The sequence below is a fragment of the Perissodus microlepis genome, chromosome 12 (genome assembly GCF_051167445.1).
Source record: "Perissodus microlepis isolate ML-2025 ecotype Zambia chromosome 12, ASM5116744v1, whole genome shotgun sequence".
Taxonomy (NCBI): Eukaryota; Metazoa; Chordata; class Actinopteri; order Cichliformes; family Cichlidae; genus Perissodus; species Perissodus microlepis.
Window position 1 is genome coordinate 34,451,180 of NC_140472.1, and position 19,351 is coordinate 34,470,530.

The following is a 19,351-nucleotide window of genomic DNA, read 5'->3' on the forward strand; positions in this document are numbered from 1 at the left end:
TTTTCTTAGTTGTATAATTTGTGGCTTAAAAGTGAGCGAGTACAATCTACAATATGTATCCCCAATTCACTCCTGCATCTCTTTGCTGGCTAACCAATCGTCCCTCTCCTTTGATTTGTGTTATGACTCTTCATATGTTACATGTCATACAACCTTTACCGGGCCAGTCAAACAGCACTGTGACAAGGAACATTTCGCTGTTACTCTTCACACAAAGGCAAATAAAGACGTGTTTTTTGTGTTTTTTCGTCCTTAAAATTCGCTGTTTGGAGAGGTACGTGAAGGCAACAGCAGCCTAGCTACAAAGCCTGCTCTACAAATAGAGTCCAATCAGCGAGGAGAAAGATCTCCATGTACCCAATCAGCTGCGGCGGAGGGCGGGGAGAGGCGATGACAACCAATCAACTCGAAGGCAGGGAAGTGGCTGCGCGCCCGCGTGGCTGGTAGTTGTTTTTGGCTGCGCGCGCCACTGATACGCGTGCCGTAAGAACAATACTTTAGTGCGCATGCGTGGACACATTGCAAGCACGTGGTCGAAACAAAGCTGGTAAACAAAGCCGTCAGAAATGAATCCATCTGATCGCTGCTCAGTGACGTCTTCACTGCAGTTATTTTTGGTTTGAATAATTTTGAATATATTTTTGCTTTAATACAGCAAAATCTGCTTTTACCTTCGTAAATGTCATGGGTTAAATTTACATCTCCCTGCGATATTAATATATTAATATGTATGAACGAAGATGCTTTTTAAATTTACTACAAAATTAAAAGCAAAAGACTCGAACTTCTGACCTGCTTTGGTTTGTAGCTGAAAAAAAGTGAATGAGGTTTTGAATTTATGAATCAGTCACGGGACATGCCGCAGCACATCATATTAAACTGTACCGCAGCACCACCTACCGGACACACTGAGTACTACTAAAACATTCAGTACGACAAACGTGAATACTTCTGGTCCCCTTTGAAGTTGGTTTGGTCCCGCTTTAGCTGATAAATTCTCTATGGATGACTTTTTCCTAAAGACAGTATAAAACTGCTGAAGTTGTTGTTTCCTATAAAAAAAGATTATGCTACTAAAAATAAATAAATCAATAAATCCTCAAATGCCATTAGGTTTTGAATCTGAGAAACATGCTTAAATCTTTGTAAATACTTTTATGCTGATGTGACCCCTCCTACTCATTTAATGAGAAGATGACACATATTTTGAGTGTTTACAAAAAAAAGGAAAAGAAAAGTACCAGCTGAAGTCCAAAGAAAACACAGGTAACAGTTTGGGACAGAACACGATGAGTATACAATGATGATCATATAAGATCATGAAAATAAACAGAAGAAGCTGGGAAAATATATCTTCAAATAAAATATAGCATCTCTGTCCTTATGATCAGTCATTTTTATTTACTATTAATAGTATTTGCCATCAAGTCCACAAAGACTTTAGAGCAGTCACACTCACCTGGTGAGAGGTACATGGTCTCACAAAACGAGCATCTTATAGACCCCCTGCAATTTGCCCACCAACCCTGTAGGTAGGTGGAAGACTCAGGACCGACTCTGCTGCATGTACTACACACTTTGTGCACTATTAATCTGCTTTTAACAATATTTTAAAGAGTATTTTATGTATGCAGATAATACTGCTTTAATGCGTTCTTAAACATTGTGACAGGGCAAACCTCATCCTTGACACTGTAAAGACTTCAGGCGGAAATAATCATCCAGCCTACTTTCATTAAAGGGAGCCGATCCAGTCTGTGACTGGACAGAAGCACCTTGGGGCTGTGCTTGAAATGGGTTCCTGGCACAGCAAAAAATGTAGTTTCAAAGGAAACTTTAATCCCTCAATGTGGACTCCAACATGTTCCATATGCTCTGTGCTTTTATTGAACGGTTCTGCCTCTTTGTATCATTTGTTGGTTTAAAAAGCCCTCTGAAGCACCAAAACGTCCATTAGAAAGAGTAACAACAGCCTGTAAACTGTCAGGAAGGTCAATACTGAGTCTGGAATGCACTTACAGGCAGTGTGTTAGGAGCAAGGCAAACACTGCTGTGAGTGATGGGAGGTGTCAGTCACAGGTGTTATTTGGATTTGGGGGCTCTTGCTTATATTAAATCCAGTATTTAGTGATTGTGGATACGTGGGGGACCCCCCCCCCCCCCAAAAAAAAAAGAAGGCAGGCATCAGATAAACTTTAGAAATACTTTCATCTTCTGAGCTTTTAACTCTCAAGCAACTAAGGTAATTAATTTAAGTTTTCATTTTTATTCCATCAGAGTTTTACGCCACACTTGGCATTAAAATTGTAGAATTCACCACCAGAGATCAGGACCAGGGAGATGGTATTTGGGTAACTGGGATAGTATTTGTCAATCAGCCTGTAATCAATCATTTGTATTAAAAAATATTTAACTGAAATGAAAAAGCCCCCAAATTATACAAAAAAGTAATGTCTTTGTTTATACTAGAAATATATAAAGAATATTTCATTGTATAAGATGCATTAGAGCTTCATTTAAACACCACATTAAAAAAAAAAACAACTTTCAGGATTTTCTCCCTTTGGAAAGTTTTTCTGCCATGTGTGGTTTTTCTAAATAGCGCCCTCTATAGGCTGTACTCCGTATTTCAGGTGTTTATAGATTTCCAGCCTTTTCATTCGGACCGGTTGTGCGTTTTTCCAGACACCGAGGCATCGCTCCGTTTTGGGGCGCACTCAGCTTACAAAATAAACCTAAAGTATCCTTTTAGCTGAAGACGGCGCCCTCCAGTGGTTTTCTGTGGTTAAAGCAAAGTTTTTTTATCCAGTTGATCTTCCTCAAACATGTCTCCTCTTCAGCACAATGGAAATGTTGCTTTTAAATAAAAGTTGTAATGATTAAATCATTACTTGGAGTCAGTGTGCAGAGCTGTTTTTGTTTGTTTTTATCGGTTAATGATAAAGTGAAGAACGATGTTAAAAACAAACTGAAGCATAAAAGCAGATGAAATTAAATTAGTAATGCTGTCAAACATTTTGGCCATGAGTACTTTTTGGGTTTGGTTTGGTGCCGAGTAGAGTTGACTTGCAGCCGCATGCACCTCTGCTTGTCCAACCAATTAGAATCCAGGACTGATACATGCTGGCAGGAAACGCCTTAAACGCAGCACAAACTTTAATGAATGTCTATTTAATTGTCATGGCAGAGTTGCAAAGAAAAACATTAAAAAACAGATCTTTCAAAGTAGCAGTCAGTCTTTAATAATAGTGAACGCTTCGTTCAAGTCAAATCCTTCACACGATAGCAAAATAAAAGTGACCAATCAATTCAGAACAATTTCTATGGCAGGTTGAAGAGAAACCCTTAAAATACAACCAAGGATCTTATTTATTTATTTATTTATTTATTTATTTATTTTCCTTTCAGAAATGTTAACTACACAATTAAAGGTTTATACTGATCAAAACATACAGAGTGAAGTAGTTCCACTGGAGACAACTCAAACAAGATTAGTGTCTGATAGAAACATAACATTCATTTTACAATAAAAATATCTGCACAAAAACATCCCCCCCCCCCTGAAAAAAAGGCAAAAAAGTCTCAAAAAAGTGTTACGCAAAAAAAATAAAATAAAATGTTTGCTTTTCATCTTTTCAATACAGTCACAAATCACACAGCTGTGGCAACAAATCTCTTTAAAATTTACAGAAATGAAAGGTAAGGATAACCCCCGAACCCCTCCCACCCCCCCAGATTTGATTGTATTCATTTTTAAGCGCATATACTGCAATTACAACGGATTCCCGACTGAACGAAAGCTGCACATCAAATCTCAGATATCAAGACTATCAAAAAAGGCACAAACAGACAGGTTGCACAAAGAACTCAGCAGAAGCTTTTTTTGTTTTATACAACTAATCCCAGTAAGATTTCCAGTGCCCTTAATGTTCTCGCTAAACCCCCCGCCCCCCAAAAAAGGCTATCTACAGGCGAGTCAAGTCCCGGCAGGCACCTCGGATTACAAGTCCCATCCCAAGTACTGTAGAAGCAAGTGCATTTAATAATCGTGTGACAGACGGGTGTATGCAGCGAGCGTTGGAGCACTGGGACAGACGAATCTCAGCGTCTTTTAATTTGAGTGCAAAAACTGTCATTTCTGCATCAGAGTTTTGGTCATGAACTATATTTTTTTAGTTAAATCTCTGCAAACTGAACCAAAAATAGTATTTTTTCAGATGTTAGCAAAGAGGGAAATCTGATCCAAAAGATTAAAGTATATATCTACAAAGCAAACTTTATTTGTACAGGTCTGTGAGTTTACTGAAAGATCACGCAGTTTTACCCTGATCACTGGCAAAATGTGTTCAGCTGGACCTTTTTTTTTTCTTTTTTTAACTTTTGAAAGTCACAAAGTTTTAATCTCTTCTGTAAAGCAGTCAAGGTTTGAGGTGTCTCCTCTTTATGTGGATTTTTCTTTTTTTTCTCTGATGCTGATTTGTTTGATTTTGTTTTAAAAACTACAATAAAGTTTGTCTTGGTGGAAAAACGTGTTGAAAGGTACTTTTTGTCAGCAGAATGAAGAATCAGCTTCTTTGACTTCACGTTCAGAACACCTTCCTATTGTGTTTATGCAATATCAGCAGAAACTGAACTGGGGGCCGGCTGTACTGCCATCTGAGTTTATACCACAAGATGGCGCAATGAGTCAATGTAATGTTGATGAAACCAGGTGAGCTTAAAGGCCTCAGTCACACAGGCTTAGAGCATCCGCAGCTCATCAGGTTACGATTTTTGAGCGCTTGCTGTAAAGTCGACTGCTGAGTAATGCTGTGGTAGAACAATGGTTGGTGAGAGGCTGCAGGAAGCTGCGTGCTGTTATTAAGTGAAAGTAGTTTCAGTTCTGCACCAAAGACCTTGTGACAGGCAAGTCCCGTAGTTTGCAAGAAACATGCCGACTCGTCTGCAAACACCTGTGACAATGAGACCAAGTTACTAACTTACTCAGTGGCTGTTTTTTCCAAGTTTTTGCTGATTAGTCAGCATCTCCCTGACAAATTACAGGTGACTGCAGCGCCCTCTTTGCAGCTCTCAGCAACCCAGCCCGTAAAAACCGTGATCTAAACAGAGACTGACAGGAGGTCGCAAACCGGCCTCTAGGGAAAAGGGCAGGGCTAGAACTAAATTTACGAGGGGCACATATCTGAAACGATCTGAACACATCGATGGGTAACACTGCCCCTAGTGGTAAAAGTTCATTAAACTCTGCAGAGGGTCACTGCAGAAAGTACCTTTAAAACTGAATCACTTCATTTACTACCTGAAGCTTGTGTCCATTCATGGATTCTCATTTTTCTCAATTTGCCATCTTTGCTTCTCAATGAACTGTTCGCTCTAAAGACGACTCCAATTATCCGTCAGTTAGTGCAAAGTTACATGTTCTTTCCAAAAAACTCCGCAGACCCAGAAAACATTTGCTTTCGTCTTAAGTCAGCGCGTTAATCTCGAGTCTTAACGCTCGTTTTTGCCGACTTTCATTGGCGTAACATCACGTGGCTGCAGTGATGTTGACGTGTACTCGAGGGAGGTGTCAGTACGCCGTGACATCACAGTTGGGAGTGGTCAGAGGTGCAATGGGCTGGCTGGCTGACCGATTATGGCTTGAGTGCATCTCAGCAGAGCTCCGGCGTCCTGTCGTGGCTCCGCTCAGCTTCAGTCTAATGTCATTTAGGTCAGAACTAAAAAAGTAAAACTGAGGTTCTTTGGCTCTGATTTATTATCGACCAGAGCAGCTCCGCCCTCGGAGATCAACTTTAAAACGACTTAAACTTGGCTTGTCTCCTCAGAGAAACATAAAAGTCATGAGTTTACCTCTGCGACTGACCACATGCAGGGGGGAAAAAGGAAAAATCTTTTAATAAAAGATTTCAATTTTGTACTTTAAGTGCAGCAGAGTCAGATTCTTGAAGAATCCATTCAGGTAGATTTTAAATTTGATGTACTCTGAAACGTTTTAATATCGTAACTAACACGAGTCATGAACACCTTACCAAGAGGTTTCAATTTGAATATGCAGTTCTGCAACCCAACCTAAGGTCAGGTGTGCCATTAAAGCCGAATAGATTTAAACAAGCTGAAGCTTTGGGGATTTCATCCCGTTTTTGCTCCCCAAAAGTTTCCAAATCCACACACACACACACACACACACACACACACACACACACACACACACACACACACACACACACACACACACACACACACACACACACACACACACACACACACACACACACACACACACACACAGAGATATATGTGTAATTTTTAAGCTCCTCTCACTTGAAATAAAACCTTCAAATTCAACAGTCTTTAATCAGCAGTTACTGACAAAAAGTGGAATTATGGTCTTGACTTCTGCTGCATTTCTTTTTGTTTTTTTAGTTTTACTGCAGTCGGCTGCTGGCGCTGACGCTGCGAACGGCTATCAGCGTTAAAATGTGCAATTTAAAGCAAAAAAAACCAAAAACCCCAAAACAAAACAAAAACATGATCTGTTATATCTGAGTATAATTTCTAACTTTATAATGCCTGGATCCCATTTGTCAGGTTCAGGAAACGTACGTGTGTGTGTGTGTGTGTGTGTGTGTGTGTGTGTGTGTGTTTGGCATAAATACAGTTATATGGTTATTCTCCTATTTGCAACCACAACAAGATGTCTTACAGCATGCAGATGGAGTTTATCTAAGAAACAAAAAGCTGAAATCTGAAGAAATAAAGAAAAAACAAGACAGAAGAAAAATGGACAGAGAGGTTGTGAAAGCGACAGAAAGAAAGAGGACAAAAAGCACCGTGAGTGTGTAAAGTGTGATATACCACAAAAGATAGAACGGACAGAGCCTGGGCGCTCTCCCGGCAGATCCGCCCGGTTTGTGTGGCACTTAACATCGTCGTCTTTGTATACAGAGCTTTTAACAGTCATGCAAAGGGCACAGTTTTATTCTAACAAGGCGAGAGAGAGAGACAGAGAGAGATCAACAGAAACTCACAAAGAAGAAGAAAAGAAGACAAAGAAACGGGGAGGCACAACATTTCCTCCAGACAAAACGAGCGCTGAGCGGTAACTGAATTCTTGTCCTGATGCGGTAAAGCTCCCCCAACCCACCATGAAAAACACCACCCTGTACATACAGACGTGTGGGAAATTCCTCACAGCTAAGGTGGACACTTTCCTCCTCCAGCTGATGAGACAGGAAATCCTAATTCTCACCTTTAAAATATCTTAAGACTCTTTAGGCCATATATTTATATATGTCTTTATAGGTATACATTTGCATTCGGGCCTTGTGTGTGTTAATTAAAATACAGCGTTTGATAAAACATAGGTCCTCACTGACTGATGGCTTGTTGCCTGCAGACCCTCTGGCTGATTCAGTGATTTCATTGCATAAATCGGGTTGTTAAATTTGGATTTGTTTTCTAAATAGAAGAAAAAACGTAGACTGCATCCCCTGTAACACTGCGACGAGTATTAGAAAACTCCTCCGATCAATGATCCTTAGATGTAACCCTCTGTTGTTTGTGCAATGAAGGCAGAGAAAAGAGCAGCTAGTCTATGACCATCATTCAACTGGACATTAAAGGTCTTGAATAGTAATAGCCGGAGCCAACTCCCCCCAACCCCTGTTGTTTGAGACACACAGGTAGAAAAAAAAAATGCTTAACTTGGCTTAAAACACACAACCCCAACCACCCCTGTAAGCTGTGCTGTGACCCCGCCCTCCCCTCACCTGTCCTCACCTCCGAGAGAGAACGAGAGAAAAAGAAAGCAAAACAGAGGATGATTTGATTGATTGATTCCTGACGCCATTCCTGAGCAAAGTGGACTTGACGAGTGAGACCCAAGGAATCCAGGAGATGTGGACATCGGCAGAGGAGCATTCAAACAAAAACCAACCCAAACTAAAAAAAAAAATAAAATAAAAATGAATAATATAATATCACAGCAACAGTGTGGAGGCGGGGAGGAGCAGTGGCAACGCAGGAGCCAGTCCGCAGAATCATCTGGAAGGAGAAGAAAACAGAGACGCCGTGATGAGCCGCCATACTGAACCCAAGACTCGTAACACTGAGCATCCAGCAGAGCTCTGAAATACCGAGCAGGATACGGGGCTGAGGGAGGTGGAACAACATCACCCCCTTTATACAAACACACACACACACACACACACACACGAAGTAAACAGACACGACACTGACGGGTACAAAACCACATCTCTTTGGGCCAAGATGCAAACCCTGCACAAACCAGGTGACACTTTTTGATGTGTCAGAATGATTTTTTTGTCCCCAGATTGCCAAAACTTGCAAAGAACAAACAAATTAAAAACACAGAACTGTGCATGAAGACAGCCCGCTTTAGTTCTAAGACAACTGCATTTTATTTTGTATATAAACATTATGTAAGAGTAGATAATGGATAAATCTGATCTCATATAATATTACACTACAGTATATTTCTAACTAATATTCTCTTTGACAACACTTTCTTTAAAAGGTGTGAAACACTTTGGGGTCAACTTGAAAAAAAAAAAAAGGCAGATGTGAAATGAAAAAGTGAGGTCAGAGGTCAAATGTGACATGATATTTGTAAATATATTGTAATATTTAGAATCCCTGTAACCAGTATCATTTCCTAAATGTTGCCAATACAAATAAATGCAGTAAAATTTAAAAGAAAAGAGATTTTATTTGACCTCGAAGAAGAGTTTAGAGGTCACGTATCAGAAGTATCGTGATATTTCAAATCCTCATATATCATTCCCTGTATACCTGTATGTTGTCAATACAAACGATCACAGTAAGAAAGGGAGCCTATCCCAGCTGTCGCAGGGTGAGAGGCGGGGCACACCCTGGACAGGTCCCCAGTCTGTTGCAGGGCTAACACACGCAGATAACCATTCGCACTCACATTTACACCTGTGGGCAATTTAGAGTTTAACATGTGGGGACAGTAAGAAAGATGGTTTTAAAAAGCTCTCTGTAGCATTATTATCAAAAAATTAGTATATCACAGCTTCAGGGTCATCATTTATACTTCTGCCTTAAATCTCATCGTTACATCATAAATCAAACCCTATGCTGTGACCTGGCATGTATGCAACTCCCTAGAAATGTAGGTACAGGCGACGACTGATTGGCTTGTTCAGAGCCGCCATTTCCTCCTTCGCATGTGCAGCTATTTATTCTGACGCCATTTTTTTTAAACGAATGGAAGAGAACGGATCAACTCAAAGAGAGAAAATGAAGCATGCTCACCGTGTACGAGTGCAGCTGCCCACCATTATGTAGCAGAATATAGAGATTAAATGCAGAAGCATAGATTAAGTGCAAGACCTCAAAGGGTTGATGAATGAAGCAGCAGGTGTCTTAATAACAGAGCTGTGATACTGAGAAGTCAGTTAACAGCTTTTTATCCTGGCTTCAAACTTTATTAATATAATGGTGCCTTTTCAGTCTTAAACTTCATCAACGTCCAACAATAATCACATTATTGTGTTTGTTGTACCATTTATTTGTAGATTCTAAATATATTTTCCCTTTCTGATCTGTAATGAAATCATTCCAAATCATTTGTAATACTAATAAAACACTTACATAGTTATTTTAGTCTAATCTTGCCTATAATTACAAAAATAATATTTTGGCGCTTACTGCTGTTGCAGCAGGGGGCAAAAAGGAACCTTCTGTCAGATCTAGTGATGAAGCCCACACACAGTCATACAGTAGCTTTGTGGGGAGGCTGTAGGTCAGGAGGTAAAGCAGCATCTACTGATCGCAAGGCCGGTGCTTCGATCCCTGGCTGCTCCAGTCTGCAAGCCAAATATCCCTGGGCAAGATACTAACCTCACATCACTTAAACATAGAAGTGCTTGTATGAATGGGTGAATGAGGCTGTTGTATAAAGCACTATATAAGAATCAGTCAATTTTACAATGCTATACTTTTCCTGTACGTTTCACTGCGCGTTTCTTTATTTTTAACCCCGGTCCATGTTTGAACTCTTCCTCTTTAATGTGAACGTGCTGCATAGATAAACCCCGGGTAGACTTATGCAGCTGATAACTGTGTTCACGTGACCCTTTAGCCTGATTGCTGATGTTAGATTAAGCAAAGCTACATAATGGAAAGCTACCCTGGCTATGACGCATTTGCTTCACAGCCCAGGCCCCAGGAGATGAGTGCAGCGCAGAAAGGCAGCATTTTTACAGATAACCAGATCTGCAGATACTGAAACAAGGAACTAAAAATGCAAACATGCTCGGTGCTCTAATCTGGGAGGTGTCGCACCACAGACTCACTTTCACTGCACTCGTGTTATGCTTCAAGACATGCACAGAGGAAACAGTAATTACACACAGCCCATCTTGTGCACAAAGAGGATGATGGGCTATAAAATGTAGAGCTGATAGCTATTATCACAAAAGGAGGCCTGTCAGGAAGCAGCTGGTGGTGAGCAGGGATCAGCGAGGGAGGGGACAAACAAAAACAATCTCTCCAAATTTTCATGTAAATTCAGACGTGTTTTTAACTGTATAATTTGCCAAAATCCTTTCTGAAGGAAATGACACTTTAGCTGTTAAGAGTGGCGAGTATCCATTTTAGCATCAGTGCATCTGTCAAATAAAGAATTACATTGCAACAATAAACTGGGTAGTTTACATTGTTTAAAGAAACTTTTAGAACTACATAACAATAATTCTTGGATATGACAAAGTTATTACTGTCAGACGCTGCACAGACAGCTCGTCTCCCATCCGACTCCCTCACAATCAGCTGATTTTATTTGCACAATGATGTTTGCACATTTAATGACGCCATGCGACTCTTCACCTTCATTCCAAGAATATCAACACGATTACAGAGAATCGGTATCGTGATGCACATCACAGTTTCATCAGCAAAACACTAATTTGAGGTTTTCTATCTGACTGTACTTTTGGAAGTTTTCTCACACAAGTCATCAGAAAACGGAGCAAACATCCAGGCCAGCAATGCCGGTTTCTGATCCTCTATGCCATTTATATTCAACTGATGCAGTTTCAGTTATTAAAACTTTCATACAGTGCTTAACAAACCTGTCAGATCACCTGTCATAGAAACAAGAAAACAAATATCAAAGTGTTTGGCACTGTATATGCCCTGATAGTAATCACAGAAAAACACCTTTAGCTGAGATATTGTATCTTAAACGAAAGAAGGTGCAGCAGATTTCTATAACACAGCAAACATCAGATACTTGCGTCACTTCCCAGTATGTTTATGACTTCATCAGATAACAGGACATGAGCCTTTTTCACTTTTTCGTAATTAATCTTTTGCTCATACCGAACCTGCTGGCCAGAGGCTGACTCACAGCTCACGGTAGCTTTAGCCACTTTCCTTTTGTTAGCTTTTGTAAAATGAACATATTCAGCTGAAGGAGTCTGATTAGGTTTGTTGTTAGGAGCATTTTTGTTGCAGTCCCCTGAGGTTTACTTTAACAACTCCAACCAGCTTATAATCAATCATAAGTGAGGGTGACTGGCCAGTCACCACTGCTATTGTCCAGAAAAAACATCTAAGGTGGGTCAGATGGGACTTTAGCAACCGCAAAATCTGGAGGTAGGGAGCTAGATGCAACTTCAGGATGTTTCATGTATGTGCCATTGGTTAGTGTGAGAGGACGGACTGATGACCTCGGCCACTTAAAGACAGTACATCAGATACCCTGTAACCGGCAAACCAGCGTTAGCTCAGGGTTTGTTTGATTCCCAAAACCAAAGTAAGTTTGTCCGTTTCAAATGGCTAACACTAGTTAGCCATTTGACAGTCATGAGGATCTCCCTGATCTTTATGACCTTGAAAAAGTTGGTTGTTGTGTACTTCTTAACAAATTGCTCATAGTTTTGTGTCACCAACACTAGTTAGCCATTTGGGGCGGGGCGATCGTGGCTCAGGGGGGTTGGGAAGCGCATCTGTAACCGGAAGGTCGCCGGGCTCTCTGTCCTGGTCGTTGTGTTCTTGGGCAAGACACTTCACCTACCGCCTACTGGTGATGGCCAGAGGGGCCGATGGCGCGATATGGCAGCCTCGCTTCTGTCAGTCTGCCCCAGGGCAGCTGTGGCTACAACTGTAGCTGCCTCCACCAGCGTGTGAATGTGAGAGTGAATGAAAAGTGGCATTGTAAAGCGCTATATAAATCCAATCCATTATTATTATTACTAGTGTTTCTCACTGCTGACAGTGTGTGGGAGCAGAACAGAGGGACCGAAGCAAGGCATGAGCTAGGGAACATTAAAGTCTCATCATTTAGAGTTTCTTGGAATATCTGTCCCACACCCTTCACACTAAACTATACTGAATTTAACTTGCGTTACAATCAATTCACACATTGGCAATAGGGGGAAAAAAGTCTTAATACACGGTAAATGCTGCATATTGAAAAATCTAAATTTCATACCACAGAACAATTTTTGTGTCTTGTTTTCGATACAAATTGATGGCAGTAAAGCACAACTCACTAAGTTTAAAGTGCTTAGATGGATGGTTTTAAGTGGTTTTATCCTTGTCGAGTACCTCGGCTTCGTACTCAACAAAAGCAAAATTTAAACTTACTCTGTGAGGTCCTGACTACAGCTCTTAAACAGATGAGCTGTTAAATTTAACCCCAGTGATCCTGAGCAGATTTCAACGCGGGAACACGACTCACTCCACCACGCTTTGAAGCAGCGGAGGTGGGACAGTCATGAGGATCTCCCTGATCTTTATGACCTTGGAAAAGTTGGTTGTTGTGTACTTCTTAACAAATTGCTCATAGTTTTGTGTCACCAGCCCCTGCAGGTTATTTTTCAGTAGTTTGGGGTTATAAGTTGGGCTGCAGTGATGTGTACTTACCTGTGTGGGATGTTAGGACCTAAAGCTGGGCTGGAAACGTGCAGTTTCTTGAAAGATGAGCTCCTTCAGAGTCTCTTTGGGTAGGTCATCTAGCTCCATGTCAAACTTAAATGGGGCCTCGGCAACAGGCTAAAGACAGAGCAGCAAAGAGGCAGAGTGAGGTAAATGTTTATGGAGACTTTAGGTTTGGCTCCAACAGAGCAGCTAAGTCACAAACAACCACAAAACCACAAAAGAAATTAAGAACATTTTTAGATCAGAGAAACATGCAGGCAGCTATTTGGACAACGCCACTACCATCACTTTGAAATCAAAGTTATGACTGAAGTGCACGTTTGAGCTTTAATTCAAGCAGCTCAACGGAAATTTGCATAAACTGTTTAGCAATTACAGACATTTGTATTTCCATTTTCTTAGCCTCAAAATTAATTGAACAAACTAACAATTTTAAACATAAAAACTGTGTTTAATATTTAATGAAAATCTTCTGCTGCCAGTGACCGAAGTTCAAAAACCCATGGACACCACCAAATGCCCTGCAGGCCTTTTACTGCAGCTGCTGTTTCTTCCTGTTTGTGGGTCTCTTTGCCTTCGGTTTTGTCTTTGGTAACTGAAATGAACATTTCCTGTATGAAGCACCGTCTGCTTAGTTTTGCGGCACTTGGCTGAATCTGAGCACAGAGTATAGCCCTGTACACTTCTTCTAACAGGATGCCCGTTTCATTACATTCCTGCACCATGTTTGACAGAGGATGTGGTGTGCTTTGGGTTAATGAGCCGTTTCTCTCCTCCTCCGTAATTTTCTCTTGATTTCATCTTTCCAAAGAATATTTGAAGGCTCTTTTAGACGTTTGCTGGAAGTCTAATCTGGCCTTTCTGGTCCTGAGTGTACAAGGTTGCATTTGGTGGCTCTTGATTGCAGACTTTGATATGTTTACCTACTCAAGAGTGACAAAATTCTCTGAAACTGTTTTTATTAACCATGAAAATAATTTGGCAGTCATCCACTTCAGTTGCTTCCTGTGGTATTTCAGATGCATCGTTGTTGCTGAGCTGACGAGTGGATTCATTCGTTTTAGCAGCGACTGGTTCTTGTAAGATACTTTTCTACTTTATTTGAACACCTAAAAACAATTTCTAACTACAAGCACAATTCATACCATATTATTTTTTCTTACACTTTTAAGCTTACATTCACACAGTCACCCTCTGGCGGTCTTCACTCACATCGTTATCTTTGAACCTCATGTTGAGGATCAGGCCTGAACTGACCATGAGCCTCTGAAAATGGAGGACTCAGTATTATATATATAAAAAAAAAAAAACTGCATATGGAATACAGCACCTGCTAAAACAGTTCAATACTTCTGCTGAACTCCTTGAATTAAAGCTGGAAATCTGCTCTTCAATCATCTTGTAAAATAACAAAAGTTGTGCTGTTTATTTTCCCAAATATTTTTGAACCCAGGTGATCCACATAGCACAAGATGCCTGACCCACCTCATCTGTGGGGTCGTAGTATTGTTCCAGGTAGGGGTGTGCCAGCGCCTCCTCCACCTCGATCCTCTTGTGAGGGTTAAAGGTCAACATCTTGTCCAGCAGGTCCAGAGCTGTGACACAAAGATGGACTTACTGTAGGTGACTCTGAAACAACAACAATATCCTTGTCTGTCCACTAGAGGTCCTAGTCTACATCCAACATGTTATCATTTTTTTAAACCATCCTTTGACACCAAAGTCTGTCAGTCCACCTCTGATCAGCTCTTTACTGAACACGAATTTGATACATCTCTTCATCCAACCTTCATCCACTACTTAATACTGTGTGACAATGAGGGTTTCAGCTTACTGAATTTGCAGAATGGCTCTAATAAATATCTGTGTTAGCCTGTGTCACTGCATGATATCAGTTTGGAAGATGTCATGGTGATACGGTGAATATGTGGTGACTCATTGTGAAGTGTTGTAAACAGAGAAAAGGATTTAAGAGCAGCATCGCGTCATCCACCTGCGCTGCTTTTGTGCTCTGAGTAAAGGTTTGGCCACAGTTCTTAGTTGAGTTTGACCAAATCCATCATTCAGCTTCGTCTCTCTGAATTTTACAGCTTCTGAGGACGTTTTTCTTAAGTACACTCAAATTTACACTGTGTAAATATTATCATCAGCTTCTCTCTGAATTTGGCTTCAGGCTGCCTTTAGATGCATGTTGGTGGACTCACATTGTGATTACCAAAGATTTTACTAAAGCTTTTCTCACTATGTTGAAATGGCACTCTGCCTTTATTAGCACTGTTCTTATGAATGATTATACAGATTTTATTTAATTTCAGCAGTGAAGGAGACAGAAAACAATTATGCACAGAAAAACCAACTGAACCTGTAAAAGCATCATTAGAGTGTAGTGAGCGTGTTTGAGCCCCAAAGTCCAGATGTTCTGACTACTGTGACTGCTGTGTGTTGTGCCAGGGCACAGGTCATCAAAGAAGTAGACACAACATGAATGTAATGTGATGTGTATGAGGTGCGCCAAGTGTAGGCAATCATTTTTCTCCCCGCTCTATAAAATGAAATTCTCTCAGGAAATGTTTAACAGGCTCATTTACTAATCCCCTGATGACCAAATACTGCGGTTATGGTGAGATTCCACCTCTTACCTTTTGGATCAGCGTTGGGAAAGAGACGGTTCCACGGCACTTTGCAGCGCAAAGGCAGTGACAAGAGATAGTTCCTGGCTTTAATGTTGATGATGCAGTTGAGATCCTCCTGTGAGGGAGAACCCAGAATTCCTGGAGGACAAATAGAAAATCATAAAGACAATCAGATTTTGTTCTTTTATGATAAAGGTAACAATTTGCCGAGCCTCCGGTAAAAGTTTATAGTGAAAGGAAAAATTCTCAAAAACGGACAAAAACATTCAGACTGCACAACGAACGGACAGATGGGAGAAGCGACATGTGGTCTAGCACCAAGAGACAAAAAAGTCCGACTTGATAAGGACATATTAGTGTCTACGGTATCTATGGACTGGCACCAGGAAGCTGCTGCGACTGAGTGTGAAGTCTAAAGGTATCAAAGTTTTTCTTACAGACTAAATAATGCAGCTGAGTCACACCATAATGATACACTGTACTACCAAACAAATACAGACCAAACAAATTCATTATCAGGAAAAACTCTGACAAAGTTCATCATGGAGGACTCGACTTGGTCAGACCATCTCCAAAACAAAACAGGTTCCTAGTATGAGGCAGCGAGTACCAAGCAAAAGGAATCCAAGAGGGAATAACTGGAATAACCAGTAACCGGTGCAGACGTTTACTGATTACATGGCCACTGTTGCTCAAACTGGAGAAAACCTCAATGCTTGCTATGATAGAAAGATGCCAGAACACAAAGCAATGCACTACGCAGCCACAGAGCAGTCACAGAGCAGCCACAGAGCAGCCACAGTTCCCCAGCTGAACCTCAGCCACCACCTGAGCTGAACAATGGAGCAATAGAAGTGACTCAGGTAGGGCTGCTCGATTATGGCAAAAATGATAATCACGATTATTTTCACTGAAATTGAGATCTCGATTATTTGCCGATATTTATTTAACAATAACAATGTGTTGAATAATGACTTTAAAGATTGTAAAAAATAATATAAAATAGTGTACAAATACTGATAACAGTGCAAATGTTTGCAATATAAAAAATAAATGAAAAATGTAAACATCTATGTTTAGTGATCTTTGCAGTGTTGCTCTGTGGTGCAGCTACGACACCGTAGCAAAGTTTACACACTATGTCTACTTGATCCACGTCTGACTCCGCGAACCCATAATGTTTCCACACCACTGAAGTTTTTTTTACCTCTCTTTTCAACCAACAGCAGTCACTCTCCTCTCCAAATAACTTCTGCTTAGCTTTCCGAGCTTCCCTCGGGTCCTCTTAATCAGCGGTCCCCAACCCGCGGGCCTCGGACCGGTACCGGTCCGTGAGTCGTTTGGTACCGGGCCGCGAGAGTTGAGGCTCATGTGTGAAATGTATAGTTTTCAGGGTTTTTATCGGTTTTCAGCGTTATTTTGTTATCGTTTTTATCGTTTACTTGGTTTTCCTGGGTCTTTTTACGTGTGTTATGAATAAATTTTCTTTTTTTCGGTACCGGTACTGGTTTTATTTTGTTGTATTTATCCGCGACACCTTAAAGGCCGGTCCATGAAAATATTGTCGGGCATAAACCGGTCCGTGGCGCAAAAAAGGTTGGAGACCGCTGCTCTTAATTGTTGTGACACGTGTTCGAAATGCAGAGAGGTGCGCTCGATTTGCCACACGGAGCAGCGCAAGAGTAAAGCACGAGGGAGGGGCTAATAATCGGCTCAGTCATTTTTAATGATCGTTGAAAGCCCAGATCGTAATCGAGATTAAAATTCGATTAATTGAGCAGCCCTAGACTCAGGTGTGTGCGGTTTGTGGGGATCATGGGATTCATCTAGATGTGTGTTTGACTTATAGACCCATAACCTAACCCTAACATCTCTGATCCGTTCTGGCAGATTCATTTTGCAGGTGGCTTTAATTTTGTGGCCTATGGGCTAAATGTCAGCCTCTGTGGACTTGCGCATCAACACAACTCATTTGAATTTTTAAGAATGGAAAGTTCGACATGTTTACTGCATGCAAAGTTTATTTTTACCCAAAATATGGTTAAGCTGATCCAAGTAATGCTTCCCCGGAAAGATTGGCCTGTTGGACAGCATCTCAGCCAGGATGCAACCCACTGACCAGATGTCTATGGACTTGGTGTAGCCCTGAAATCAAGTAGAACAGACATAATCATGATTACAGTAACTAACTTAGTTATACACAGCATTAATATACCATGTGCCTATCAAGTGCTGTAAGTCATTTTAAATTATTCCAACAAGTATTTAGAAATTAAAGTTTAAGACTTGAAATAGAAATACAAAGTTTAAAGATATTTCACATCACTAACAGGGTCATCGTTTTCCAATCAACACGTTTAAATGGAGGGCACAAAGTATTTTTTAAGTTGGGAAGACCTAAAAACACTAAACATATTCCACTGTTACTCTACTCGCCTTTGAGTTGAGCATGATCTCAGGAGCTCGGTACCAACGAGTGGCAACGTACTCTGTGAGGAAACCAGTGTGATCGTGGTCGGGATCAGCCACACGAGCCAAACCAAAGTCACAGATCTACAAAAAACCGAGAAAGGCACAAGAAATTGTCACAACATTAGAGGACACAACATAAAAATTATGGGCTGTAAAACGTTGAGAGTCTCCACAGCAGATTTGTATTTGTGAGGATTTATGACGACATTAAGTTATTTAATCATGAAATCATGATGAAAATATGTCTGTGTTAGTTAAACCACCATACGAGGAGGTCTTTCCCGTGACAAGAAAAATATCTGAATGGGGGCCTTAAGGGTAAGTGCCTGAAAACAAGCATTTAAATGAAGCCAGCATCTGCTTGAGATGCTACCTTGAGATCACAGGTGGTATTGAGCAGAAGGTTGGAAGGCTTCAGGTCACGGTGTAGTACGTTGGCAGAGTGGATATACTTGAGCCCTCGCAGGATCTGGTAGAGGAAGTAGCAGATGTGGTCATTGCTCAGGTGTTGAGTCTTCAGGAGCTTGTACAGATCTGTTTCCATTAGATCCTGGACAATATATCTGCATGGTTCCAGGTTAAGGAAAGTCGGCTTTTATACTGAAAAAACTCACACACACACACACACGTGCGTATTTATATCCTTGCAGGGACATCTCATTGACATAATGCTTTCCCTGGCCGCTTACCCTAACCATCAAAAATAGATGCCTAACCCTAACCATAACCTAATTGTGACCCTGACACTAAAACGACATTTTGACTCTCAAAAATATCTTCAAACTCGTGAAGACATGCACACACACACACGCACGCACGCACACACACGCACGCACGCGCACACACACACGCACACAAGCCTGTAGCCAAAACACTTGAGGATTCAAAACAGAGTTTCACAATCTAACGTGTGGCGTCAGAGTGACTACGTACATCATTTACAGACAGTCAATAGTCATGACTCACTCACGAGGCCATTATTAGTCAGTATGGTAAATTTTGGTAAATGTATTCATCATGCTGAAAGCTCCCTGACACTTAAGTTCAGTAAAACTATTCATTGTTTTACGTTTCTTTGTTTTTTTTGTTAAAGAAAGACTTGATAAGAGCAAAGGCGGATGTTCTTGTGTCAAAGATTTAGTCCAGACAGATGCACAGCTGCAAAAATACAAAACTAACTGATCAGTTGTTGGGTCTTTTAGGACTTTTAGTCAAGTTTCAAAGTCCCAGCATGAGGATTCTGATTGAGCTGGTGCTCTTGAGGCCAATATGTACTGAAACTGGTCCAAGTGGACTCCACCTCCCTGATGACTCTT

General features: G+C 40.8%; 1 protein-coding gene across 1 annotated transcript in view; it reads right to left on the reverse strand.

Annotated features, from left to right (window-relative positions):
* Positions 1-3,218: 3,218 nt before the first annotated feature.
* mapk1 (mitogen-activated protein kinase 1) overlaps positions 3,219-19,351 on the reverse strand; it is a 39,692-nt gene continuing 23,559 nt past the window's right edge. The window contains exons 3-9 of the mRNA XM_084945145.1: positions 18,409-18,598; positions 18,000-18,116; positions 17,594-17,708; positions 15,570-15,701; positions 14,416-14,525; positions 12,916-13,044; positions 3,219-8,043 (exon numbers count right to left, since the gene is read on the reverse strand). Of these exons, the coding sequence (XP_084801271.1) occupies positions 12,928-13,044; positions 14,416-14,525; positions 15,570-15,701; positions 17,594-17,708; positions 18,000-18,116; positions 18,409-18,598 (781 nt within the window). The 3' untranslated portion in view covers positions 3,219-8,043; positions 12,916-12,927. The remainder of the gene's footprint in view (positions 8,044-12,915; positions 13,045-14,415; positions 14,526-15,569; positions 15,702-17,593; positions 17,709-17,999; positions 18,117-18,408; positions 18,599-19,351) is intronic.